This window comes from Eulemur rufifrons, chromosome 16 (assembly GCF_041146395.1).
Source record: "Eulemur rufifrons isolate Redbay chromosome 16, OSU_ERuf_1, whole genome shotgun sequence".
NCBI lineage: Eukaryota > Metazoa > Chordata > Mammalia > Primates > Lemuridae > Eulemur > Eulemur rufifrons.
In genome coordinates this window covers 77,825,894-77,853,267 of record NC_090998.1, presented here as the reverse complement: position 1 = coordinate 77,853,267, position 27,374 = coordinate 77,825,894, and the positions used below count along the sequence as shown (strand labels likewise).

At 36.2% G+C, this 27,374-nt stretch overlaps 1 protein-coding gene across 2 annotated transcripts; it reads right to left on the bottom strand.

The window, feature by feature from the left end:
- Positions 1 to 814: 814 nt before the first annotated feature.
- Positions 815 to 27,348, bottom strand: GAS2L3 (growth arrest specific 2 like 3). 2 transcript variants are annotated; one of them, XM_069489888.1, is made up of 11 exons: positions 26,644 to 27,348; positions 18,935 to 19,082; positions 15,874 to 15,921; positions 13,747 to 13,915; positions 12,495 to 12,610; positions 10,567 to 10,708; positions 7,440 to 7,503; positions 6,651 to 6,789; positions 3,944 to 4,051; positions 1,115 to 2,417; positions 815 to 993 (listed from the first exon to the last, which is right to left on the bottom strand). In XM_069489888.1, the coding sequence occupies exons 3-11, from the start codon at positions 15,895 to 15,897 to the stop codon at positions 956 to 958; spliced, it is 2,103 nt and encodes a 700-aa protein (XP_069345989.1). In that variant the 5' UTR covers positions 15,898 to 15,921; positions 18,935 to 19,082; positions 26,644 to 27,348; the 3' UTR covers positions 815 to 955. The 2 variants fall into 2 exon arrangements, with proteins under 2 accessions (XP_069345989.1, XP_069345990.1); XM_069489889.1 differs by having other exon boundaries at positions 815 to 2,417.
- Positions 27,349 to 27,374: the final 26 nt, after the last annotated feature.

The window sequence follows — 27,374 nt, the reverse complement described above, 5'->3', positions numbered from 1 at the left end:
TGTGTGCTGTGTGCTTGTCATTGGAAAACTGGAGGCAGCATGACTTTATTAAAGAAAATTAACATAATTGGAAGAAACTAATTTAAATTGGTATTGTGCTGTCTAAAGACAAATACTAATCTCATGATAGAATTTTTTATTATAAATAAATCATTCTGAGATTCTTAATAGCATCTTAATTTTAAGAGTGTTAAAACATTCTGATGTTAAAATATTTTAATGTAAAAATTTATATCTGCACTCATAGGAGCTGACACTATTAAAAATTATTTTTAACATGATAAAAGCTACTAAATCAGTTTCCCCTGTCACATTGCACAACATCCATCTAAATTATAAGGTGTCTTAAGGTTTTACAGATAATATATTTAAAAAACTTTTTCTAACCAAATTACAATTTGTTTCAATAATTTGGGTTTTTGGGGGCTTTTTTTTTTTTTACCAAAAATATTGGTAACAAAATATTGCCAATGTTAATATATGCCAAGTAAATAATCAGTTCCTTCTGATTTGGAAGGCCTAAAAATATTTAAATAAGAATTATACCTAACTCAGAGTAGTGCCAAGCTAATTAGCAGCAGTCACTGGTACTTAGTATTGGTGAATCAGGCAATCCTGACCGGAAATTAAATTAGGTGCCTTTTGTAGGACAAGTGCCAAACCATTGCTTTTTTTTACTAAAATGCAATTAACTAACAGTAAGAGCACCACTGTTAATATTAGCAGGTATATAAACTCCACATTTAATACGTATTCAAAAATATAACTACTGTAGTTATAATTTCTGTAGTGTTATTTAACTGTTACGCTTCCCTTCAAGGAAGGACGTTAACAAAAACGGTATGGCTTGAAAATCATATACATGTCTATGATTTATAAGAAACTTGGGGTGATTTTACACTGTTTACCTCAAAAAGAGCACTTCTGGTGAATTCTAATGAACTTTCTTCTCATTTCAACCTCCAACCTCTATCTTGTACTTACTGTCTGCACCTATTTGGACAAACACAAACAGGAGAAACTTTAAGATGTAAAACTAACACATTCACTCTCTTCTTCCTTTCCTCTGTTTTCTTAAAATGACACATATGTATTTATTTCCTAGGTTTCTTACTTCCAGTCATGACAAAATAATGGTCATCATCTTCCTTTTTCTTTGCAGTAGGTTTTTTATCTCCACTATCTGTTTCCTTAACAGATGAGGGTGGTTTCCTGGTCGAAGTTGGGGTTTTACTACTTTTTGAAGATCCTTTAGCTGAACATTGGCCCTTAGTGGCAGTCTGTGCTGACTTTGGTGCAGTTTGTGTTTTGGCAGAAGACTGGGGAAGGCTCACAATGGACAGAGGGGTACGGCCGGGAGACTTTGAGGGGCTGGGTCCTTTCTTCTGGCATGTACTTTTATTCTGAGGCTGCTTTTTGGCAACTGAAACTGTATTTTTATCTTTCAATTCCTGTGCAGCTTTTGCAGGAGAAACTGAGGATACAGAAGCTGGCTGATTTAAACTCAAGGCTGATTTAAGCTTCTGTGCAGGGATTGGCTTTGCCTGTGGGGCTCTGTCAGATGGCTGAGACCTCGTTCCTGGACCTGTGGCTATGGTTTTGGAACTAGGTTTTGTCATTTTTGCAGAAGGCTGGAAAGAGGGAGAAGGTTTAGGCCTTGCATGTATATTTGCTTTAGGTAACTTGGGACACTTTGATGATGAATTCAAATGTGCAGCTAAGTGAAATGCTGCACCATCCCTGGAAGAAATATGGTTGTGTTTCAAATACTTTGGTTCCGTTTTTCCAGAACACCTACTTGGCAAACGTGTAGAATCAGGCAGATCTCTTGAATTCTTGGCTGGAATAACCTTGGCCTTAGGGGTACTGGGGGACGCGATACATTTTCTCAGTGACTCGGATGCACATGGTGCAGTTCTTGATAAAGCTGGTGAAGAAGTATTTTTACCTACTGGATTTGAAGAAGCAACATTGTTCAAAGGAGCATGTGGTTTCTTTGTTATGCCTTTGGAAGGCTTGAGTTTGGGATGAGAAGATGCTGCTAGAGAATTTGGCAATTTAGAACGGACTGACACTGAGCCCAAATTACCTCCTTTCGGTGAAGATGATGGTGGCAATACACCTGGTTGACGTGTCTGTTTTTCTTTGCCCCTTGGAACACCAACCGGTGTGCCAGGTTTTGAATTTTGCTTCTGAAACATGTTAACTGCTGACAAAGGATTCATTTCAGGAGGCTGAGGTGTTCTGGTAGGCAAATCAGGTGCACTTTCATTAGAAACTCCCTTTTGAAATGCTAAAATTTTTTGTTCTAGTGTAGCAAACTGTAGTATTCGACAGGGGTCATATTTAAGCAAAAATCCTTGAAGAGTATCCCAGCCTCCACCAACACGAACCATGACATGTTTTCCATGAAGCATCTGCCCCCAAAAGAAAAGAAAACATAAAGCTATAAAACTGTGAGGTTCACAGTTACAATTCATTAGCAGTCACAATTTGTAATGTCTGTGATCTATGAAATTCAGAGTATTTGCCAACAGCTTCACTACAAATCGACAATCTCTTTCTTATATTTTCAGTATAATAAATTTAACTCATACTGAATTATGCAACTAACAATACGAAGTCTTCCAGTTTGTAAGGAAGATATTTACATATAACCTGCATCCTAAATATCCAAGTTATTAATATACAAAATTGCAAGAGCAATATTATTCAATAAAGAGTTGAATATTGAAAGAAGGAGAGAGAAAAGAGAAGGAAGGAGAGGGACAAGCGGAGAAATGGGGACTTACAGAAGAAAATGCTTCATAATAAAGAAAAAAATAATTATGAAAGATAAGAACTAAAGCTTATACTTTATAATTTAATAAACTATGTCCATATGTATTCTATCCACTTAAAACACTTCGGTATAAGTTATTCTTAGTTCTTTGCAGAAGAGAAAATTATGGCTCTGAGAGATTAAGGAATTTGTCCAAGTGACAGAGGTTGGCCTGGCCTCAAATGCACTGGGCTGCCCCTAACTCAAATGGCACTTCGGTAGGGACACGACATACCCTGACTCTGCCAATACAGCCCAAGCTAGATTTCAGGCCCCTGTCCACTCAGTAGACAAATTTGCACAATTGTATGAGGTTGTCCACAAACTTTAAGTCCTACGCTCTGCGAACCACCATATCATGTTGCCTTAAAAAAGAAAGATAATTAAAAGAAAGTGCATGTGGATGTTTCTGTGTGAGTTGGGTGGGGGTGGGGAAGTAATAACAGTACATGAAATAAAAGAAAATATGGATGTTGAAATTATATTTGTAAATACTTTTCCATTATTTTCCTAAATTGGAAATAAATCAGCACTTGTATCAGAAGTGGAAAGAATGCTTGACAGGTGAAATTTCAATCTCCTTCTCAGCAAAGGGAACAATTAATCAATTATAGATCAGAAAAAGGAAGGAAATGAACATGTATACCAGCATATGGGAAGATTTTATGCTTAAGGTCCAAAGTATGTATTATTATAAACTGCAATGTTTCTATTTCCTTTTCTTACTATGGATACTCAATCTTATTATATGTTTAGTTTTGTTTTTTTCTTCTTCTTATGATGGAAAATTATTCCATTTTATAAAATATGAAAAATGGAATAAGTTCCCTGGGATATAAAAGGATTGTTTTCCCCAATTACATTCAATGTCTAAATAGTCTTAGCTCTCCTGAAGTTAGTTATTTGCTATGTTAAAAATGTTTACGTAAATTCATTATGTACTCATGAAAGCAAGTACTCTATAGTTTTCCTGTATAGAGAAATTCTTCTATTAATAGAAGCCACTATTCTAATTTCTTTAAACAGTAAAAGGGGAGCAAAAGGAGATTGGTAAAGCATTCAACTCAACTTCAAAACAAAGTCTATATGCAAATAGGATGTAAATGTAAATAACAGACTTACCCTTATAAAGAGAATTTTATCCCCTAGTCGGTACCGTCCTTCGGATAAGTACTCAATAGAAAATCGATGCGAACAACTACAAGGAGGGTCCTCAGCGATATGTTTAACCTGAGATTAAACATAAATAACAAAATTCAACGCTTGTTACAAAAAGCATTTTATTTAAAATCAAAATGCAATGTTATTTGATAGCTAGGAAAATCAAACTCAAAGATAAAAATTCAAAGGCAGTCCAGCTACTTCATATCTCTTCTCCTTTGCTTGTTAACAAATACTGAGATTAGACATTGCGAATCTAACATAAAAACCCACACTGATGAAGTCTGAGTCTCTCTCTTTTCTCCCAAGTGCAATCAGGCTCGCAGTGAGTATTAATACAACTGACTGCTAAAGGTCTTCGAACAGGTAAGAGAAGGAAGTTGATTAAAAACACATTTGTTGAGTTCTAGAAAACATATTGAGTTCATTATTTAGCTTGAATTGTTTTAGACTCTGAATTAACATATCTGTGTCAAATCAAAGTCAGGTCAGTCAGATAAAGGTTAAGTAGGAATTTTCACTTCTCCCTTAACACTGTGCCAAACTAATACTGCAGGAGAATATCTAGATTTGTTTAAAATTATTGTTAAAATGGGTAAGACATATTCACATCTATTTGCTAAGAATGAGTAAAAGTCTTTAAAATTTCAATTTAAGAAGGGTTTTTCTAAAAGTGCTTGCTTTGTTTCCATAGCCTGCTAAGGAGATGGGAGTCAGGGAAAACTCTACTTCCATCACTCAAGAAGCTTACAGAATTTTTATTTTTATTTTTTTTTAGAGACGTGGTCTCATTCTGTCATCCAGGCTAGAAGGCAGTGGCATCATCATAGCTCGCTGCAAGCTTGAATTCCTGGAATTAAGCAATCCTCCTGCCTCAGCCTCTTGAGTAGCTGGGACTACAGGTGTGCACCACCACGGCTGGCTAATTTTTTTATTTGTTTTTAGAGACGGCATCTCATTATGTTGCCCAGGCTGGTCTCAAACTCCTGGGTTCAAGTGATCCTCCCCACTCAGCTCCCAAGTCCCTGGGATTATAGGCATGAGCTACAGTGCCCAGCCAGAATTTTATTGCAGTAAATATAATATTTTTTAAAATAGTAACACTGTAGTAAATATAAAAAGAAACTCAAGAATTCTATATTTAAAACATGGAACTGAAAATAAATTTATTAAATGAAGATATTTGTTGAAATATCTTTGATTGGAAAAAAAAATACATCAACCACTATGGAAAATATTTGGCTTTTCCTAAAATTACATTTTTGAAAAAACAATGTCATGAATATTTTTCTCAATTACCTGTCACACAGAGTATATCTAAATAAATTAAATTGATCTTAGGCATGATGTATTCATAGAAGAAGGTCTCTTTAGATATGCCTAAGTTAGCTGAGCACTAATAGAAATTTAAATGATTGTCTTAAATATCTATCCCAAATGAATGGACACTTGTGGATTTTCCAGGGCCTCATAAAGAAAAATCCAGAATTTGTTTATTTTTCTATATCCTTCATCGAACAAGATAACATGCTTATAAACAAATAGAACTGATTTTCACAAGTCATTCAATCAAGTTTGTCTTATTCATAGCCTGAGTATATGTGTGCATTCATATACATACCATACGCATAAAATGGTTAAAAATAAACTGAACTCAGGTAAAGAGTTTACAATGATTACAAGCATGTATATACATTAGTTGACCAAAGTAATTTGAAAGGAGATATTTCTTTTAGTCACTACTTTCTGTCTGTAAAAATTTCAGTAAGTACACAGAATTTCAGATGTATACCTCTTAACAGGACCCTAAATGATGAATCAGATAATATTTGTTCCTTATTTTAAACATGACCCCAAGAAATCTGTAGTCCCATATTTATAGATGGGCATTGAATGTATACATATAGCACATATATAGAGGAATGTGTTCTTTTTTAGTTTTTATAACAAGAATGCAGAGATAAGAAGTCTTTTATTTTCCTTCTTTAAAATATCCAAGTACCATTTATACTGAGCAGTACAAATCAGCACTAACCCACAATCTAAATGAGGGAGTGAGCCTGAAAGAAGTAAGAGCTGTGGATAAGAAATGCTTTCTTCTGGTTTTATTTATTGCATAATTTACATTATAACACTAAAGGAAATAGCTAAGGAAAATAAAATAATCTACAAAGGTACTACATGACTATCAATTATTTTCATACTCATTTTTTCTACAGTTTGTCTACATATACATATTTTTCACAAAATAAATATTTTTCTTCTTGCTACATAATCATCGTAACGATCACATAAAATGATTATTCTGTTAAGATAATGAATCCTTATAATTTGTAAATCAGATTATAAGACTACCATGTTAAAAACAGAATCAATGAATCCTCGTGGCCTATGGTACTCATGATGGGTTCCAGCTTACTAGCCCCACCACTCCTCAACTGCACATCCAGTCCTCATTGTACACACACTACAGAAATCACCTTTAAAATATAGCACCCTGAACTAATCAGGGAGTGGAGAGTAGTACTGGTGTATATTCTGAATATACCAATATACCAATGGCTTGATAAAAGAAAGAAACACTTTCTTTTAAACATAATATCACATATAGCAATAAAACTGAGACTTCAAGACATCATGGGCAAAAGAAAGATGTGGCAATACTTACAGCTTCATGTAGCTCTTCGTGCTGACAGCACGATTTTGGAATGCTGATGGAATCTTCAGGCCCAGAAGTATTAAGCAAGGTCTCTTCTAACTCAATTTCTTTCTCAAGTTTTACTAATACTGGTGGCTCAACCCCATATCTGAAAACCAACCAGGAGATCTGATCAGTCAAGCAAAGATGACCCAAGCATTTCCCTGAATATCAAGATAGATTATATTTTATTTTTAAAGCAAGGTCTGTACAATTCTCTTCTACCAGTTGTTTCACTGGGACATTTGAAAATGCTGTTTAATGTCTCATAAATCGCCAAAAATAGATTATAATCTTTACATCATAGCATATATTTGGGTTACTGGATGCTTCCAATATTCTACCCAGGATCCAGAAAGGCAGCTATAAAATCAGCTGTTGAGTAAAGATGGGGATGAGTACGGATCGACCTTCTAACCAGATCCTCTCTGTCCTCAGAGGACCTGCTTTGCCTTGAACTGCTGTAAGACTACATGCTCTTGCCCTATTGTTAAACTAAAAATATTAAGTAACCACTTTCACAGTTTAATATTAAATGAAGGCAAGTTATATTGAGAAAGCAGATGTTGACATATGCTCATGCAAATAGAACAAAGTTAATAAAGAAACAAAAAGAAGGATAAAATAGGAAAATAGGTTACTTTATTTCAATCAAGAATTATTTTCTTTTATTTATAGACAATAGTGTTCTTAGCTAATATTAAGTAGTTTAAAAAATGTTTCTGACATTAAAATTCTGAAATATTGTAGAATATATACCTTGACACGATTCGACCAATTTCAAGAAGACAAAGATACACCTGTCTTGGATCTTTGTGCAAAACTGTGGAAAAAAAAGACCATATATTTTCAGGAGCATAATTAAGTGGGGAAATAAATTTATGGCATGGAAGATTATAAAATAAAAGAATAATGAAGACAGTGGGTTTACTTGTTTGGAGAAAACTTAGAAAAGACATTTTCATTTTTTCTATATGTTATTATTTTCACTTAAATACTTGTACACAAATGTTCATACCAGCATTATTCATAATAGCCCCAAAGTGGAAAGAATCCAAATGTCCATCAGCTGATGAATGGATAAAAAATGTGGTATATCTACACAATGGAACATTATTCTACCATAAAAAGGAATGAGGTTTGGAAGGCCCAGGTGAAAGGATCACTTGAGGCCAAGAGTTCAAACCCAGCCTGTGCAACATAGTGAGCCCCTGTCTCCATAAAAATTAAGAAAAATTAGCCAGAGGTGGTGGAATGTGCTTGTTGTCTCAGCTACTCAGGAGGCTGAGGCAGGAGGATCACTTGAACCCGAGGATTCAAGGCTGCCGTTAGCTGTGATTGTGCCACTGCACTCCAGCCTGGGCAACAGAGTGAGATCTTGTCTCTAAAAACAACAAAAACAAAAACAAAAAAACAAAAAAGGAATTAAGTACTGTTACATGTTAGAACAAGAATGAACCATTATGCTAAGTGAAAGAAACCAGACACAAAAGGCCACACATTGTATGATTCTATTTATATGAAATGTCCAGTATATGCAAACCCATAGAGAAAGAAGTTAGTAGTTGCGAGAACATGGGGGAAGAGAGTAATTGGGACAAATCACTAATAGGTATAGGTTTTCCAGAAATGTTCTGGAATTAGTGATAATGTTGTACAACACAGTGAATATACTAAAAACCACTGAAGTATATACAATTTAAAACTATGAATTTTAATGTTATGTACAGCATATCTCAATTTTTTAAATGCTATTAAAAAAGGAACCTAATATACTTAAAAATGGTTAAGATGGTAAATTTTGTTATGTGTATATATATTTTTGAGACAGGGTCTTGCTCTGTTGCCCAGGCTGGAGTATAGTGGCATGATCATAGCTCATTGTAACCTCCCACTCCCAGGCTCCAGAAATCCTCCTGCCTCAGCCTCTCCAGTAACTAGGACTACAGGCATGTGCCATCATGCCTGGTTAATTTTTCTTTTTTTTTTTTTAGCAGAGATGAGGTCTTGCTATGTTGCCCACGTTGGTCTGAAACTCCTGGCCTCAAGCGATTCTCCCACCTCAACCTTCCAAAGTGCTGGGATTACAGGCATGAGCCACTGCACCTGGTCTGTTATGTATATTTGAACACAATTTTTAAAAATAAAAATTTTTCAGAAATTTATTGGCTATCATTTGTTTATTTTTTAATTTTAATTTTTAAAATTGTGATAAAATGTACATGAAATAAAATTTAGTATTCTAAAAAAAATTTTAAAAAGTTAAAAGAAACTGAAATGCAAAAGTAAACAGAGATCCTTAATAAAAAAAAAGCTCTGATCATAGAACTCATGCTAAATGCACAAATGCACTGATACAGTAGTTAGGGATATTCAACCATTCTGTTCCTGTCCTTAGAGTTAGAAACTCTAGGAAACTTCTGAATCTTAATCTAATAATGTGCACCGTGTGATGAACTACAGGTATACTGACTTCCCCAATAGAAACAGCAGTTGTTCTTTGATGTATGAATAGCATCTCTTATATGCCCCAAACACAAAGTATACTCTTTCAAATAAAAAAGCCTACATTTGAATCTAAAACTCCTACCAATAAAGGAACTTATCCTAAATTTTTTATTACACCTGTTTGTCTCTAAACACTTAGAAGTACCTTAAAATAGATTTGTTTCTTAAAATAGCTTTGAGTTCCCAGCAAAATGTAAAAAATTAAGAGGCATGTCTGTGAGACCAGCCTAGAAATGAATTACTGGTATTGGCAGTGCTTTATTTAGTTCTATACTGACCTTGGGGACAGTCAGAAGAGGCCTTCTGCTGAGAATGAGAAATATACAATTATCTTACATCCTTTTGGAAACAATAAACTGGAAGCTGGAACATTCAAAGCATTTCCTCTTCCCTTTCATCTCTAGAAGCTGGATGTGCCATTAAATCACCTACACTGTCAATAAATATCAGCACACCTGGACTGAAAGCAGCTGCAAACCCATGACACTTTATACTGGGTAGGAGTATCCACTGGCACAGCTGTGGGAGCAGCTTACCTGCGTGCAGGCAATAATTTAAAAACAATAATAAAACCAACTAAAAGTCAGTTTGCTTTTTATTATCACCATGAACCAGCAATTCTAAATGTCAGTGATAAAACTTCTCTCTCCCAGGGCAGATGACTCCCACAGCCCCCGCCCTTGGTATGCTACTGCTCCCATCGCAGCAGTATAAATTCGCTGTGTGTGTGTGTGTACACATATATGTATATACATATATAAATGCTTTGACACACACACACACACACACACACACACATATATATAGTATAAAACTTAGCTACCAATTTACTCACTGCACAGATACTTCCGTTGACTTAAAGGAAAGGAGAAAGTATATCAATAATTCTTCAGTAGAGCATGACTTTTCAAAATGAACTGTCAACAGTATTAATCCATGTAGATAACTGACTTGGCAGCTGCTGTTTACAAGGTAAATCTAAATACTATGACTACACATCATTAGGCTTTCTGTTGTTTCTGTAATTATCTGGTTAAAGAGAAATTACTAGTAATTTAGACTTGGTAGAATAATTCTTGATGAAAACATTAATTAGTAAAGCATTAGTCCAGAATCTTCCTGTAGCCAACTTATTTAGTAAGTAAAGTATTTTGGGGACATTCTAGATATGCAAAATCTTTAACCATAAATGAAAAGCTTAATATATTTGATTTAGTATCTAATTCTCCAATTGTTTTACAAATATTTAAAGTATAAACTTTCCTAGGAAAATGAGATGTGACATTTGAGTCCTTATTTGGTAAGAAAAATTAGAAGTGAGGGATATAAAAGCATTCTAATAAACATTAAAAACAACAACAATGACTACAACACTTACCTAAACCTTCAGATTCAAAGAGATAAGTTTCATCAACCCCAATGTGCCTACACCAGTGAAGGAAGTTTGCAGTATTGTCTCGGGCAAAGAATGAACCTGATGCAGCATCCTTCTTACAGGGCACCTTTCCCATTGGAAAATTCTAGAAAAGACAAATGAATAATTTCAAAAAAAATCAAGCATTTTTTCATTAGATATTCACTTTAATATACTACATAAATGTTCAATGCATTGCATGTAACTAAAAAGTATCCTTCAGGGAAAAAAAGATATCTTCAAAAACTATCTTATTTTACTTTAAAGTATATTCCAGAAAATGATTACTAGGAAAACAATCTGGTATATGGTATGTCTCTTCACACATAGTTCAATACAAACATAAAATTACCGCTATGCTAAAAGTTAACAGACACTCCTTTTTGCTTACTTCCTTACATGCAGATTCCTAAAGTTGGTTCTGAGTTTCTTGAAACTATCAAATAGGGAAGTAGTTGGCCATTCTTAATTCAAGTTCTTTGAAAATTAATGATCTATGTTTCCCAGAATCTTAATTTTTTGACTTTCTGGCCCAAGAGTATTTAGATAATTCTGCTGAGGCTGAGGGATTTTTTGTTTGTTTGTTTTAGTTGAAATTTTTACTTAAATAAGCAATTCATGAATATGATGTTTTTACACGATAGGTAAAGTAGGATATAATGTCTTTCTCCCACCTCTACCTCGCAGTTCCTCTCTCACCCTAGAGAAAACCACTATTACCAGTTCCCTGTGTACTCTTCCTGTTGCTATTAATTTTCAAAACTAAAATAGCCTTATGAATTTTTTTCTGATTGAATACAGAACATATAATCATTGTAAAAAAAAAAAAAAACAGCAAAATACAAAACCACAGAGAAGGTTAGTATAAACTGAAATCCTCTCGCTCACATTTTGGTGAAACAGCTCTGTGCACAGTTATACACACACCTGTACCTACAAAATGTCACATAAATATGCTATTCTGCAATTTGATTTCTGTGTGTATATACACTTAACAATGGGTTGCTAGAGTCTTTTGGAGTTGAAAGTAACAGATTTAAATAATCATTTCTAACAAATATATACTATTCCAATGTGTTTAGGCATAATAATTAATTTTTAACAACTTCTTTATTGATGAACATTTAGGTTGTTCCTAATTTTTTCATACTATCATTTGTGTGAATTTGTGATTATTTTCTTGGAATAAATTCTTATAAGTAGAATTACATATTAAAAGACGTGCTTTATTTTCAGTGTGATATATATCCCACTGTTCCCCCAGAACCATGATGCTACTTTATATTTCCACCAACTAGTGTATAAGTGTCCAGACCCCAAACTCTTAAAAACACCTACGTTTGATGAAAGAGAGGAAACCTTATCTACTTCAAATCATGACTTTAGGGTCAATGAAGAAGAACTATCTAAAAAAATTATTATTGATTCAATCCAATATTTATAGAATTTACCATTAAGGTAACACATGGAGAATATGAAGAAGATAATAATAACAACAGCAGCTGCTACCTGTGTGCCAGGAACCATCACAAGCTCTTTTCTCAATTAACCCTCACAGCAATCCTAGAAGGAAGGCATCATGATTGTTCTCAAGAAGAGCTGGCCACTGCGTAGCTACTGTGAATCAAGGACTATGCTAGACATCATCTATACATTATCTCATTTAATTCCACTGAACTCTCACAAATAAATCCTACAAGGTAAATATTAACACCTCCACTTTACAAAAGAGAACATTTTTTCTGGATGCTCAAAAAGGTTAAGTAAATCATTCAAGGTCTCTTAGCCAGCTGGGGTGGACATTTACAACCTTGTACAAATGATAAGAAATATATATAAACAAATTAATATGTACCAAGACATAAAATCAATACTGTCAAACATTTACTTACCTCTGGTTCTTCAGAGTTGCATGTTTTCACCATGTTTTGAAGAACCTTAATCAGTTGGCATAACAGGACTCCATTATCAAGTTCTTCCAATAATCTTTCTGCCTTAACTTCAATGCCTAAAAGCATATTTCAAAGTTAAGATTCTTCTAGAAACAGTAAACTCAAATATGGTTACATTCTTTAAAAAATATGGTTAAAATTTAATTAAATAGAATCAGATTATAGCTGAAACACTACACAAATATCAGATCAGGTTCCAAATTATTCACTCTTAGAAGGTACAGTCAAAACAGCAAATAATATCAAGTTAAATGAAAGACACTGAAACAAAAATATCTGTGAGGTAGAAGTGTAGAAAAAATAAAATTAACATCTCTTTGATTTCATTTAGAATGAAATAAATTCACTGCATATTAATATTGCTTACACAAGAAAAAGATTCCCTATAAATAAGATGGACTTTGTTGCAATTTAAAAATTAAAGATAATACTATAACAAATATCCAGGGAATATTAATTTGTTACCTCTGAAATACCTTCTTTAAAAGCATTATTGCATAATAAGCTTTAAAAACTATCGAAATCAACTGATATCAGACAACTAGAGTGAGTGTTTGGTGAATGTATAATTGCCTTGGAAGGCAATTATATTCACCTTTAGGATATTGCTTTTTATGAAAACCTTGGAATACTACATGAAATTCTTTATTTAAAGTGAATTTATTTTCTGGGAAGAAAGTTTGGAGCATTAATCATGTTCTCTAGAAGAGTAAAAATTATGATGCTGGACATTCTCTAACCTGACATTTCCTTTTGGGTTTCATATGCCTTTATCCCTCAATGCCTCAGAAATAGTAATCATTTTAACTACAGTATACATTTCACTCAGAGTCTCATGCCTTATACAAGATTAGGTGGGAAAATCAGTAAAAAAAAAAAAAAAAAAAAAAAAAAAAACCTGTGTACTTTTTAAAGAAGATTTTAATGCTAACAATGAAAATGTTGATTATTCAAAGCTTACTGACCTCTTCAGTTAAATGTCAAATTTCCCAATATTCAAGACACAAGATTCAGGGTGAATCAGAATACCTCCCCAACTAGAATGTAAGCTTGGTAAGAACAAGGATATTGAATACTTCACTCACTAGAGATCCTAGCATGTATTATAATCACTCCTTGACAAACAGTCAGGCTCTCGGTAAATAGTTATTGAATAAGAGAATCCAATTTTGGGCATTGTATCAAGCCTTACCTAATAAACCAGATAACCAGATTGACAGATCTTCTTGCATGGGCAACAGAGTGGCTGCATGCCTGACAGTTATCCACTCGTCATACTGACACACGTTAGCCAGTCCTGGTCCGTGTCTGGGAGTCAGAGGACTCCGTGGACTTAGAGGCAGGTCTTCTCCAAACCATACCTAGAGAAAACACCAAATCAACTGAATGAATGCAACCTTTGCTAAAAATCATCATAATCCACATCTGGATTTAAATGATAAAGTATAAACCGTATATAATAGACATATAGACAAAACTGCAGCAGCTCACAAGAAGCAAATAATAGTCCTAGATACCTGAGACATTTTCAGTATTCAATACTGTGATCAATGTAAGTGAACCCCTAATTAACAAATGGATTCTACTATCAAGCCAAGAGGATACAATTCAACAAATAACATTTTTCCTTCACTTGTTAACCGAGTAAGTTTAATGCGTTACTTGACCAGAGTCTTAGCATCTTAGCTATAAAATGGGTTAATGATTCCTGCCTTGGAAAATACATCTTTGTGGGATTAATCAGAACCTTTAAAATCTCTGTACTTGGCTGGGAGTGATGGCTCACGCCTGTAATCCTACCACTCTGGGAGGCCAAGGCGGGTGGATCGTTTGAGCTCAGGAGTTCGAGACCAGCCTGAGCAAGAATGAGACCCCGTCTCTACTAAAAATAGAAGGAAATTAGCTGGACAACTAAAAATATATAGAAACAGTTAGCTGGGCATGGTGGCACATGCCTTTAGTCCCAGCTACTCGGGAGGATGAGGCAGAGGCTGAAGGATTGCTTGAGCCCAGGAGTTTGAGGTTGCTGTGAGCTAGGCTGATGCCATGGCACTCCAGCCCGAGCAACAGAGTGAGACTCTGTCTCCAAAAAAAAAAAAGCGGTTTTGAGTAATAAAGGAGTTCTGAGCATACTGAAGGAGAGGACCCAAAGGGGAAGAATAAGACCTTTCAGGAGACTATCATGGACTCCCAAGTTCCAAAAGGAAAAGTATGATGGAGCTCTCTGTTAGTAGAGTAGGACATAGCTGCATAGCATAGGAAGGTGTACAAGCAGGATCACATACAGGGTTGTTCTTAACCATTTGATAAATAAATTCTTTTCTCTAAGTTGTCATCCACTCTTATCTTAATAAGTCTTCTTTCTTATTTAAAAATGAAGGAAAGACAGACTTTCATAACACAGGTATTATCTCCAGTTTTATATCTGAAAAATTTTGTTGCAGCAATGATACAATCAAACTTCTGAAATGCTTATTAGGCAATATACATTCTATTAATAGTAGGCCATTTGCACAGGAATAGCTCATTGATTCCTTACAAACTACCCTGCAAAATAAGGACTATTATCCTCACCTTAGAGGTAAGGAACCAGAGACTCGAAGGGGTAAAATAACTTGCCAAAATCTCACAGTCAGAGTGGCAGAACTATGATCAAAACTGAAATCTGATTGACTCTCAAGTTCTCACTTTTCCAAGGCAAATTTTATTATCAGCTGCTTGTATCTTTCTAGGTAAACCTTCAATGTGACTTTTATCTGTAATATTCAATCCTGTTCTATTTATATCAAAAGAAAGAAAACTATTAGGATATAAGAATAATATAGTAAACACTAACTCTAGAAATCATTCAAATATAAGATTATTTTGGTTTGTCTCATTACCCCCAGCTTGCTGCCCCTCCACCAAAAAACAAACAAAAAGCCACCCTTTAAAATTTTAATGCCTACTCATATAGAGGCACTTACAGAGCACATGAACAATTATCTAAAATGAAAAACTTATATTTGCTTTCACTAATATCTCTTTTAACAGCAAGTATATACTAAATTGCAATAAGGAAAAAACTACAAAACATTCCAATTCTTTTCCCAGGGTGGTATAAATAAGACGGACCCACCAACCCTAGGGTATTTTTGATTCTCACAAATTCAGTACAAATGAAAGCTTGGAATTAAAATCTTTTCAGAACTAGAATGTCAAAATATAGTATTCCTGTTATTAAATTGTGATGCTTTAAAAAAATAGCACAATAAAAACATTTTGTGATTAATCTTATTTAAATTTTTTTTTTTTTTTTTTTGGCAAGAAAAGCACTTACTTGAATTGCAGGCTGCATGGTCATCTATATTGAGATGAAACTGCTTTTCTGAAAACAGAATGAAATATTAACATGCAGATAATGGCAGCTTTCCTATTCCTCAAAACCCCCAAATTATAAGATTTAGAGATGTGCTTTACTCTCCTATTTGACTAAAAACCTAAAGCTTTTTCTATAGTTAGAATAGTTTGACCGTAAGGGAATTCATTAATCATTCCTTGTTTCTTACTTTATAAAGGTACTCCTTATTTGAAAGGGGAAAACCTGAGACACACTTTAATCTGTAGTTTCTGGCTTTAGGATCAAAGTAATTCTTGAAGTATCTGGCTATTAAAAAAAAAAAAAAGCTCATATAAAAGTCTCCCAGAATCTTACTTTCCCCTGTAAACATAATATAAATATAAATATCACAACAATTGATATTTAAAGTCAAGTATCTTTCATCTTATCTTCATAGAGATCATAGAAGGTCAACTGGACTTTATATAAATTCACAAGTTTAACCATAAGCTTCTTCTACTAGACAAGGTAGTAAAGGTAAACATCAATTTTAACTGTGAACCAAAAATGCTCAATGCCTTCCTATAATAATTTTCAAAGACAAAAAACAAAAGGAATAGCAATTTTAGCTCCAAAATGCAATTCTTAAAATCTACAATAAAAAAACACTTTAATTAATTAAATTAGGTTAATGCAATTCTTTAATGTGTTTTCAGAGAGAAAAAAAAGTGAGGAGCTTAAAAACATTCAGAATAATATAGACTATATAAAACCTAGGATTTTTGATTGCTTATAGCAGCATAATAAGCTGGACTATTTTTTATTTTAAACCACCGCTAAAACATTCTAAGAAAAAATATACAATTATAAAGCTATAATGCTATCACTTTCCAAAGAAAAGTTATTTTTCCTCTAAGTTATATCAGACATCCCTCACACCCAGTGCCAACTATACATACCACTTTCCTTTCAGGAACATTTCTTCTGGTACCAAAGTTGAACCTTAGCTAAGCCTTACTGAAAAGCCTAATATTATATCACATTTTCTTTGCGGGAAGGCAAAAGACAACAGAATGTCCTTTTTGATGTCATTTTTCCTTCTCTCTACCACAGCAAAAGGCCAAAGTACAAGTGAGCATTACTAATGAGCTTGTTATGCTTCCCACGAGCTAATCCAGTGGGGAATACATTTTCCTTTAGCATAAATAATCCTTTGTCTCCAACAAAGATCCACAGTAAGAAGCTTCCGAGACCATTTTTTAAAAGTGCAGCAAAGAAGCTGCTCCCATTAAAATGGAGTTCCACATAATCAGACAAGAGCTTTAACAGTTGGAACTGCCAACCCAAAACAAAAGAAAGCCTAAATTATAAGGCGTGTGCAAATCAAGAACAGTGACACATTCACAAAGAAGCTATCATAAGAATGTTTAGTAGTTGCACTTTTTGTGGAAAATCTGAAAAAATTAGTTTTATGAAAGAAATAAAGAATTCATGCACAACATTCAGTCACTTGAACTTTAGCAAAAGAGTCTTTTTATACACACATATATATATATTTGATCCTTCTTACATAATAAAGACTATTTTTAAGATAACAAAAATATATCCATCTGTATTCCCTTTAAAAAAAGACATTTTTTAATAAAATAGTACTCAGATAAATTATAATGTATCTTCACACATGAAAAGCTATTATAAACATGAAAATATGCTTTTATTGGAAAACGTTTATAAACTGATGAGATTTTTATCAGTCAATCATCAATTAACTAATGAGTACTCACTATGTTCCAGACACTGAGCCAGTTTTTGATATTTTCTAGCCATTCACTGTTGTCTTTCTAAAACATTTTTGTGTCAGGCATTTAATCCCAGGAGTATCTTCTGAGCCCCAGTTCCAATCTGTATTGGAATCACAACCTTTGCCTCTCATTCATTTTATTACCTATTTTCCTCTTTTCTCTCTTTCCATAAAAGTTTAAACTCTATTTCACATAAACCAATTATACTGAACCAGTAACACTTCATTTTGGAGCTGCATCTTAATTAGCAACTCATTGGCATTATTTCATTTTTGTCTTTCTTTTTGGAGACATCTACTTCAATTCTTTGCCAGTTGAGGAAGTCTTTTCCCTTAGATTTTTTGGGGAAAAAGACCTCTCCTGTGATCAAGCCCAAACTATTCTCTCACCCTGCTGGGAACCTTTTACAAGGCAAGCTATGCATAGACCCTAAGTTAAGAATACTATACTCAACTTTTAAAGGCTGGGGAAAATGTTAGAGGCACAGAATGTACTCATCCACCTGAAACTTGACCAGGATTTGTGCCTAACCCACTCATCTTAAAAAGTTTCCATCATGAAATTCTCGAGTTTATTTGCAGGAAGGCTCTTCATTTGAATTTGACTTCAGATAATAATAGGGAAAAAAGCCAACTGTTAAACTGACCCTTGGTCCCAAAACTACAGGCTCTGAAATGTACATTTTCATTTCTCTCTCATATGATAAGACATGATGGATGAGGAGAGCTCAAAGTGTCATGGCTCAAGCTTGATACAAATCTGGGGTTAAACAGGAAGAGTGGCCAAGAAAAGCAAAGAAATAAGGTAAGTTTCTTCAGAAAAAGAATAATACTAATTGCCACTGTACCACACATCCATTCAGCCACCAGATTACTGTCAAGACACACAAGCTGCCAGGGTATGATAAAGTTATAGTCACTGCTGAGGAGAGAGAGGAAAATGAGACTGGGGAGGAATGCACAGGGGCCTTTCAACTGTACCAGTAATATTTTATTTCAAGTTGAGTGGTGAGAACACAGGTGTTACTATACTAGTCTGTATGCCTTTCTACCTGTCAAAAAAAATTTCATCATTCTTAATGTTTCACTGAGAAAAACAGATGAAGAACACATCCTTCGGGTTTATTCAGGAAAAAAAAATGTTTCTCACCTTTAAAATTTTGAGTTAAATGTTTCCGAATTGCCTAATAAAGAAAATAGAAGTGCTATATCCATACCAGACATATTTCATATATTTTTAATGTGTATAAAATAACTTACCATAAAGGCAACACTGTGGTAGCAGAAAGTATCAGATACATCTGGCTTGAATTCCAGCTCCAGCATATACTGGCTATATGGTAGTTAACTCCTCTGAGCCTCAATATTCTTGTACATAAAATGGGATATCGCCACCTCCTTCTTATGGCTGTTGTAAAAATTAAATGAGATGATACATATAAAGTATCTGACACATAGCTAGCACTTAACAAATGAGTTACTTTTAATATTATGATGAGATGTAATTATAGTTTAATATAACTTATCAAATCAAAAAGATAAGAAAACAAATCTAATACTCAGACATTAAGTATAATTTGGAGAGCTTCCTTTACTAACATAAAAATAAGTATGATTATAAATGAAAGTAAAAGTTTTAAAATCACCACTTTATAATTAGGAGGATGCTCAGACACAAATCTGTGACTGAAAATTCTCTTTGCTAACATGTGTCTTGAGGAATTTATTTAACATGGGCCCTCTGCCCCATTCCGTCTGTCCTTTCAATGCCCTCTTTACTAATTTTGCTTATTTCTGGGACGATATCACTGTTTGGGCTATATCCTTTTTCACATGGCACACACTCACTCATTTATTCCACAAGCATTTATTTACCCCCTTTATTGAACTAGGCACCATAGGCAAGAGACACGGTGATGAACATAACAGATATCTTACAGAGCTAATATACCAATTGAGAAGATTGCACATAACAAATACACAAATGAATACATAATTTTAAATCATGATAATTGCTTTGAAGGAAAGAACAGAGCACCACGAGAGAGAGAAACAACAGGGGCCTACTTTAGACTTAGAGTCAGTGATTAGAAATGATTTTGCTGGAGGAAAAACATGAATTTGAAGAATGGTAGGAATTAGCCAGGGAATGAAGAGGAAGAGTTCTGTGCAGAGAGAAAAATTTTTGCCAAGATGGAAAGAGTTTGATGCATTCCAGGAATGGAAAGAAGCCAGTATGGCTGAAGCGTGGAGAAGGTGTGGCTTAGGATAGGGTTGAAGAGTTAGAAGGTAGCCCCATCACATAAGGTCATGTTGAGGAAATTAGATTTTATTCCAAATGCAGTGGAAGCCACTAATGAGTTTTAACCAAAGGAGTAGTGACACGACCTAATTCACAGTTTTAAAAGCTCTCTGAGGAAGAGAGAGAAACATGGGAGTGAAATAGTGATGGGTTTAACAGAGGAAAGGGAGAAACAAAAAGGAAGGCAGATGGAGATGTAGGGAAAAGGATGAGAGGAAACAATGAGAGAAGGAAAAACAGGGAGGGGTGGAAAAGGTGAGAGCAAAAATGAGAGGGAGAGTAGCCTGGAGGGGGAAGGGTCCACTGCAGTAGTTAGTGACAAATGATGGTGGCTGAGCTAGAATCTGACAGTGTCTCCACTGTACATTGCTTGGCCAAGCATAAGTTTCTGGACTGTTGTTAGAAATACCGTTTCTAGAAGTATTCAAGCTTGAAGCTTATGAAACAATTTTGGTGGGAGATTACGTGAGAGTCCCTAAGAAAAAATGGTTGTCTCCCTTCTCCACAAAGTTTCTGCTATGGAAGAAATGTGGCAGCAAAGCTTAGAAGCAGCCACATGGTAGACAGGTGTCTGACGGGGGACCTTTTTTGATATTATTAATTATTATTATGTGACCTGAATTGATACATGATTTTGCCTCTCACCCCAACAAGTTCAAGGTAGAATATGATTACAGTCAAGGTACCAGCAGGTCAAGTGAGCTGCCTGCTATGCCAGAGGATCACTAAGAAAAAGAAAGACTAAGGCCAGTGTGTAGGCAGAGGGTCTGGGTGCACAGGACAGGATAGCTATGCCAGTGCTGACCAATGCACTACTCAGGAATTCATACAACTTCCCCAGTGGACAAGTACATCTTAAATAAACTCCATCTGTGGTAGGCAGAACAATGGCCCCCCAAATTGTCTACATCCTAACCCTCACAACCTGTGAGTATGTAACCTTCCAAGGTAAAAAGAGACCTCACAGATGGATTAAATTAATGAACTTGAGATGGGAGATCATCCTGGCAGGCCCAGGATAATCTCCCATCATAAGAGGGATGCAGAAAGGTGGAGAATCATAGAAGGTGAAGTGAGGGCAGAAGCAGAGACAGAAGGAGATGTCCTATGGAAGAGTCAGAGAGGTTTGAGGTGCTACGCTGCTGGCTGTGAAGACGGAGGAAGGAGCCAAGGAATGCAGGTGCCCAGCAAAGAAACAGACTCTCCCTGGAGGCTCCAGAAGGAGCACAGCCCTGCTGACATCTTTTTTAGCATAATATGACTCTGACTTCTGATCCCTGAACTGTAAGATCATAAATTTGTGATGTTTTAAACCACTAAATTTGTGGTAATTTGTTATAGTAGTAATAGGAAACTAACATACATCTTAAGTGAAGAAAGGAAGATTTGCTCAGAGGTCAGGGCATTTAATCTAGAGAAAATAATATGTATCCAAAATATGATTAGGCAATGCAGTGAGCCCAACATGCTGAAGCAATGAGGAAAGAGCACTAGCTATCTATAATGTGCTTTAAAAAAAAAAAAAATGATGTCATTCGATCCAGCAATAGCACTATTAGGCATCTACCCAAAAGAGCAAAAGACATTCTATAATAAAGACATCTGCACCGAAATGTTCATGGCAGCACAATTCACTATTGCAAGGATGTGAAAACAACCCAAGTGCTCGTCAATCCATGAGTGGATTAATAAATATGGTATACGCATACAATGGAATACTACTCAATTATAAGAAATGACAGTGATCTAGCACCTCATATTTTCCTGGATAGAGCTTAAGCCCATTCTCCACAGTAAGTTATCACAAGAATGGAAGAATAGGCACCACATGTACTCGCCATCAAATTGGCACTGACTGATCAACACTATGGTGCTCGCACAGTAGCAATATTCTCCAGGGATTAGGGTGTGTGTGTATGGGGGTAAACTCACAACTAATGGATGCAGTGAGTGTTGTAGAGGGGAAGAGCATGCCTCTAATCTTTGCTTGGGTGAGGCAAAGTCATAAAATGTAACCAAAATGTTTGTACCCTCAATAATATCTTGAAATAAATAAAAAAAAAAGATACAAAACTAATAGATAAAATCCACTGAGAGTGCTGTGTGTTTACCGTCATCATCATCATCAAATGGTCCTACCTTTGTATATCTATCAACCATCCATTCACTTATATCTTTAAAGAGTCTTCCTGTGTATACTCCCTTAAGGAATAGCACCAACATTCACTAAGTTACTAGGACATCCTTGATTCCTTCCTCTCTCACCCCTCTACCCACCACCAGTCCATACCTTTCCTCAGTCAAAACAATCAATGACCATATCTTGTTGCTTTTACCTCCAAATTTTTCCTTCAATATCTATGGCCACCACTCCTCTAGTTCAAGCCACCATCATCTTTCCCCAGGTTTACTGAGAGGCACACTTTGCCCAGCATTGTAAGCCTCCATCCTGTTCTTCATGTACTGCTGCCCGGGTGATCATTCACAAGCGCCCATCCAAAGACATTTTACTATTAATACTACCTACTTAAAGCTCTTTATGGCTCTCCAGTGCCTTCAGGATAAAGTCCAAACTCCTTAACAAAGCTCACAAAGGCTTATAGGATCCCAGCCAGCCCTGACTCCTGACCCTTACACTCTGGCCATATTCAACGTTTATTAGACACTTAGAGCACCATGCTCTCTTCTGGGTCTTTGCACATGCTGCTTCGTCTACATGAAGCACTCTTCCTCCTCTTTTCCAGTCTCACCTGTCCTTCAGACTCAATTTTTCCAAAAGTCTCCCCTGAACCACCTCCCCAATTTAGGGTATATAGCAATATTACATGTTTCTATTTTACTGTACTCTATGTCTTTTTTATAAACTCCTTAAAGAGGTAATAGTCTTCATGTCTTCAACTTCATTGTAGAAATCTGTGCTAAAATTAGTAATGGAATTACTTCCAAATACAATAAATGTTTGTATCTATCACTAAAAGAAATATGAAATGATAATGATGGCATGTACATTTATTTCAGGAAAAAGCATCTTCCATAGATGAGGACTTTAAAGAGAAAGAAACAAGATTTTTACAGTTTAATAAAACATGACATTATTTACAAAATATAGAAACTGCTCATTTGTTGAGAAACTTTTATTTAAAATTTTCCTCTTGAAATGTCTGGTAGAGATTCAACCTGAATAACTTAGTTTTATATCAGATATAATTTTTGGTTTGTCATAAAACTTTGTGGGATACAAAAAAATTCTTAAAGAACTTGAAATCAATTTGCCTTTACCTATGATAAAAGACTGTATGAAAAACATAGACATACACAAGCACCAATATAAAAAAAAAAAGAACACTAAGTGTCCATTAACAGGAAACTGCTTAAATAACTTATGGGACAGTCATACAGTGGACTCATTTTGTCACTGGAAAGAATAATGTAGAGACATATCCACTGATATGAAAAGATGTTTTTTATATGTTATGTGAACAAAACAACCTGTAGAAGAGCATATATAACGTTACTGGGATCACAGGGTTTTTCTAAATTATGTGTGCATATAAAAAAGAAAAAATTCTGAACACAGTTAAACATTTTTCTCAACAGCCAACACTCTACATACAGTAAGCCCTTCACCATAGCTAATGTTATACTTTCTTACAGAAAAGTTTATGGTGTGTGAGAGTAAGCAGGAGTCTCTATGAGTCAGCACTCCAGCAATACCCGGCATATGATTGATGGTCATAATACTGCAAATTCCTATGACGCTTTCACAGGCACAAGTGAAATTACATTTAGTAATCTGCTATATATCATTACATGCTAGTTGTTTGCAAATTTGTAACACATTTATGAAATACACAGTAGCTTTCCATTAACCAAACACCCTTTTCTGTAACAATGTAATAAAATGAGGAAGCTTTTTGAGTTTTTAGGAAAAGAAACATTAAAGAAATACAGTTATAATTATGGTGTATATCTCGTAAACATTATTTCTGAAGCATTTTTCTATCACAATTAAATCTCAATTAAAAATAAGGAAACTCAACTTTAGATAAACTGGCTGACAGACTCCAATTTTCTATTCTCTCAAATTCTATGTCCATCACGCAGTTCATTAGGTATGTAAAGACATATCTAATATCAACATATGGAAAGCAACAAGTCATAAGAAGAAAGTAAAATACACACACATTACAATAAGAAAGTAAAACATAATAGTACATATTAAGTTTAATCTCTTGCTTTCCTCATCAATGGTTGGCTTGAAAAAAATAACTGAAACTTTTCCCATTATCGCCAAACTTAAATTGAGATATTACAGAAAAAAAAAAATAGAAGAGTAGCTTACTAAAAGCATAATGAATAAACAAAAACTAAATGGGAAATACAAATTAGGAAACATTACTTCTGAACTAATTCTCCAACTATTATTTATATTTATCAAATGTAAATTAGGAAACATTATTTCTGAACTGACCATCCTGTACACATCAAAACTCCAAAACATGATTGGTTTTCACTAATGGTATGCATATTGTTGACAGTGTTGTTACAAGTTTTTTCTCATTATTTTGTAATTCATATAATATTCTGAATAAACCCATACCTACAGCAGAAATGAATTTGGGTCATACAAACAACCCAATGCAGGAAAGTTGCTTAATATTAGGAATATAATTCAAAGGTAGTGTGATACGGAAAAGGGCCTGGACTGAATTCCGGGTGGACCCTAGTAAGTTAATTCCCTTCTCTAAGCTTCAGTTTCCTCACCTATAAAAATGGAGATAACATCAACTACATTGCAGGATTACTAAGGCGTGTAACAATAATATAAATAGAGAACACACCCAGAACACAGTACCTGGCACATTCTGGGTAATAATGTGTTTGATAAATAATAACACAAGTGTTTACTACGTGCCAGATACTGATTTAAGTGCTTTACAGGTATAATTTAGTCAGTGAATGATAACTATCACTGCCTTCATCTTCTGCCTCTCCCCACCCTTTCAGGAGAGTTCAAAACTTTTAATTCAAGTTAAACAGTATAGAAATAATAATAACTATGTGTCAGACACTGTGCTAAATAAGTTACAGGGATAATTTAGTCAGCAAATGATAACTACCACTGCCTTCATCTTCTGCTTCTCCCCACCCTTCAGGGATAGCTCAAAACTTTTAATTCAAGTTAAACAGTATAGAAAAAATAATAATAACTGTGTGTTGGACACTGTGCTAAATAAGTTATATGGATTATTTCATTTAATACTCACAATAACCCTCATATTAATAAAGAAGGAACTATTATCGACCTTCTTTTACAGATTAGGAAATTTAGGCTTAGAAAGATTAAATAACTTGCCTAAGGTCACTCGCCCAGTAAAGCCTGATTTCAGAGACCACATGCTTAGCAACTCTGCCACACTAAAAAGAAATACTACTTTTAATTCAATAACGTCAAAATAGCAGACATCTATGGATCAATGACAGTTGGTCGGTTGTTAATGAGTTTTGAAACAGATGAGTCAGACCAACAATACCTATCAGGATCTACACCATATCTAGCGTTCCCACTTTGTCATTTGAAACAATTCCTATCTCCTCCCAAAGGGACTCTGAGGTGGTGAGAATTCCAATTTCTAATTATTTAAGTGCCAAGCGAGGTGATCAGATAGCAGTTCACAAACTGCTTATCTTCTGAGAGAGCAGTTTCTAATGTTTTCCACACAAGGGAAGAAAAACCCTGGCTCTGACCTAGACTGGGCCTGGGGGAAAAAAAAAAAAGAAAATCTCTTCGCTTAATAACAACTGGATCAGCTACCCCACCGTAACATACCACAAAGCACTCTAAATTTATAAGATTGAATCCCTTGGTTTGAAAAGATTAGGAAGGAAACAGGCGTGACTCCACAGGGAAGCACGCCCTCCAAAATTTTCCCTCTAACTTCTTTGCAAGCCTCGCCTTGCTTTTGCCAGCCTCCCCCAGTGCGGTCCTCCGAAGTGAGGGCTGTGGGTGGGAAAGCATCCTCGGGGTCTCCAGTTACATTCCCTAGTTCCACATAATCTGGGCGTTCTGGGCCCTGCCTGGACTGCAGAGAACAAATAGGGAAGAGACTGTAAGCCCTGCTGCAGGGAAGGATGACAGTCTGTGCTGGTGTTTTTTCAGAGTCAGTGACTTCATCAATTCTTTCCGCGAGTGATGATGAAGAATCAAGTGACCCTCCACGTGCTAGGCGCTTGGGGACGAAAGTGCCCCTGCAAACCCTGCACTGGCCTCAGGCTGCGATTCCTCTCTGGGTCTGAAGCAGGGCGGGTAGCGGTTCAATAACCTGCCCCCCACGGCCCAGCAGAGCTCGCCCGCACCTGCTGCTCCGACAGCCCCCGCTCCCGCCTCCGCACACCTGTTGCCCTTCTCGGCGCACCAGGGTGGGCAGGTGAAGGCAGGCATACCTTCACCTTGACGGCCCCAGGGACCAATCAGAGCACGCGACTCCCGCAGCCAGCCAATCGCAGAGCATCTTGGCTCCCCAGTCCGGGGACTCAACCAAAGCTCCGCTGCGACCCCGCAGAGCGCTGGGGGGGGCCCGAGAGCCCACGGACGGAGGCGAGGAAGCCCTGGGATGGCGAGTAAAAGTTCGCGAGGGAAAGGGAAGGCAAACAGGGAAGTACTCACCAGGAGCGGGAGGATCACTTCTCCCTGCGAAGCGACATCTCGGCTCAATCTGTGCCGAGCCGGCACGCCCCTGACCAACCGCCGCAGCTGGCCCTCAGGGTTAGCCGCGGTTCGCCGCAGCCTGTTTCGAAGGGACCAATCAGAGGGAGGGGGCGTGGTCTGGAGGCCCCGCCCCCGGGGCCCCTGGAGCACGCGACTAGCGGGATTGCCTCAGGCCAGCGGTCCAGCCCTGCACCTCCGGGCGTCTGCGGATCTTGGTGGCTCGGCCTCTCTTAACTGAAAGGCGAAGTGGCTTAGTCGCCGAACATGTCCTCCGATCTGGCCTCTCAGCGACACCCCCTCCTGTTTGTCCCGACACAGGCGGGAGAGGTGAATCAGCCTGGCCTCCGAGGGTTGCTTCTTGCTTGCTGGGACGTTGCCCGGTGCAGTTGAAGGGCGTCTCCCTGGGTTTTACCTTGTTCTGTTCAGAGCCGCTCCCCACCCCAGATCCACTTGGGAACTGGCTGTCCTGATGGCTCCGCGGTTTCCAGAGACACAAACTGTAACCCAGGAGGAATGGAATCCTAAGCAGAAATCTTTCAGGGAGCCTTGTCTTCTTGTGGGTGTGAAGGATGGAGAGGAATCCTGTAGCCCCAAGTCACAACTGGAAGCGAAAGGAGGATGTTGGCTCTTCAGGAAACACCAGAACCCGGGGGGGAAAAAAAAAAAAAACCCTATTAACCTCAAATAAG

Coding starts and splice junctions, on each gene's coding strand:
- GAS2L3 (XM_069489888.1), bottom strand. CDS start 15,897: ATGACCATGCAGCCTGCAATTCAA. Junction 6,790..7,439: donor ATTGGTCGAATCGTGTCAAG/GTATATATTCTA, acceptor GTTGGTTTTCAG/ATATGGGGTTGAGCCACCAG. Junction 4,052..6,650: donor ACGAAGAGCTACATGAAGCT/GTAAGTATTGCC, acceptor GTTTAATCTCAG/GTTAAACATATCGCTGAGGA.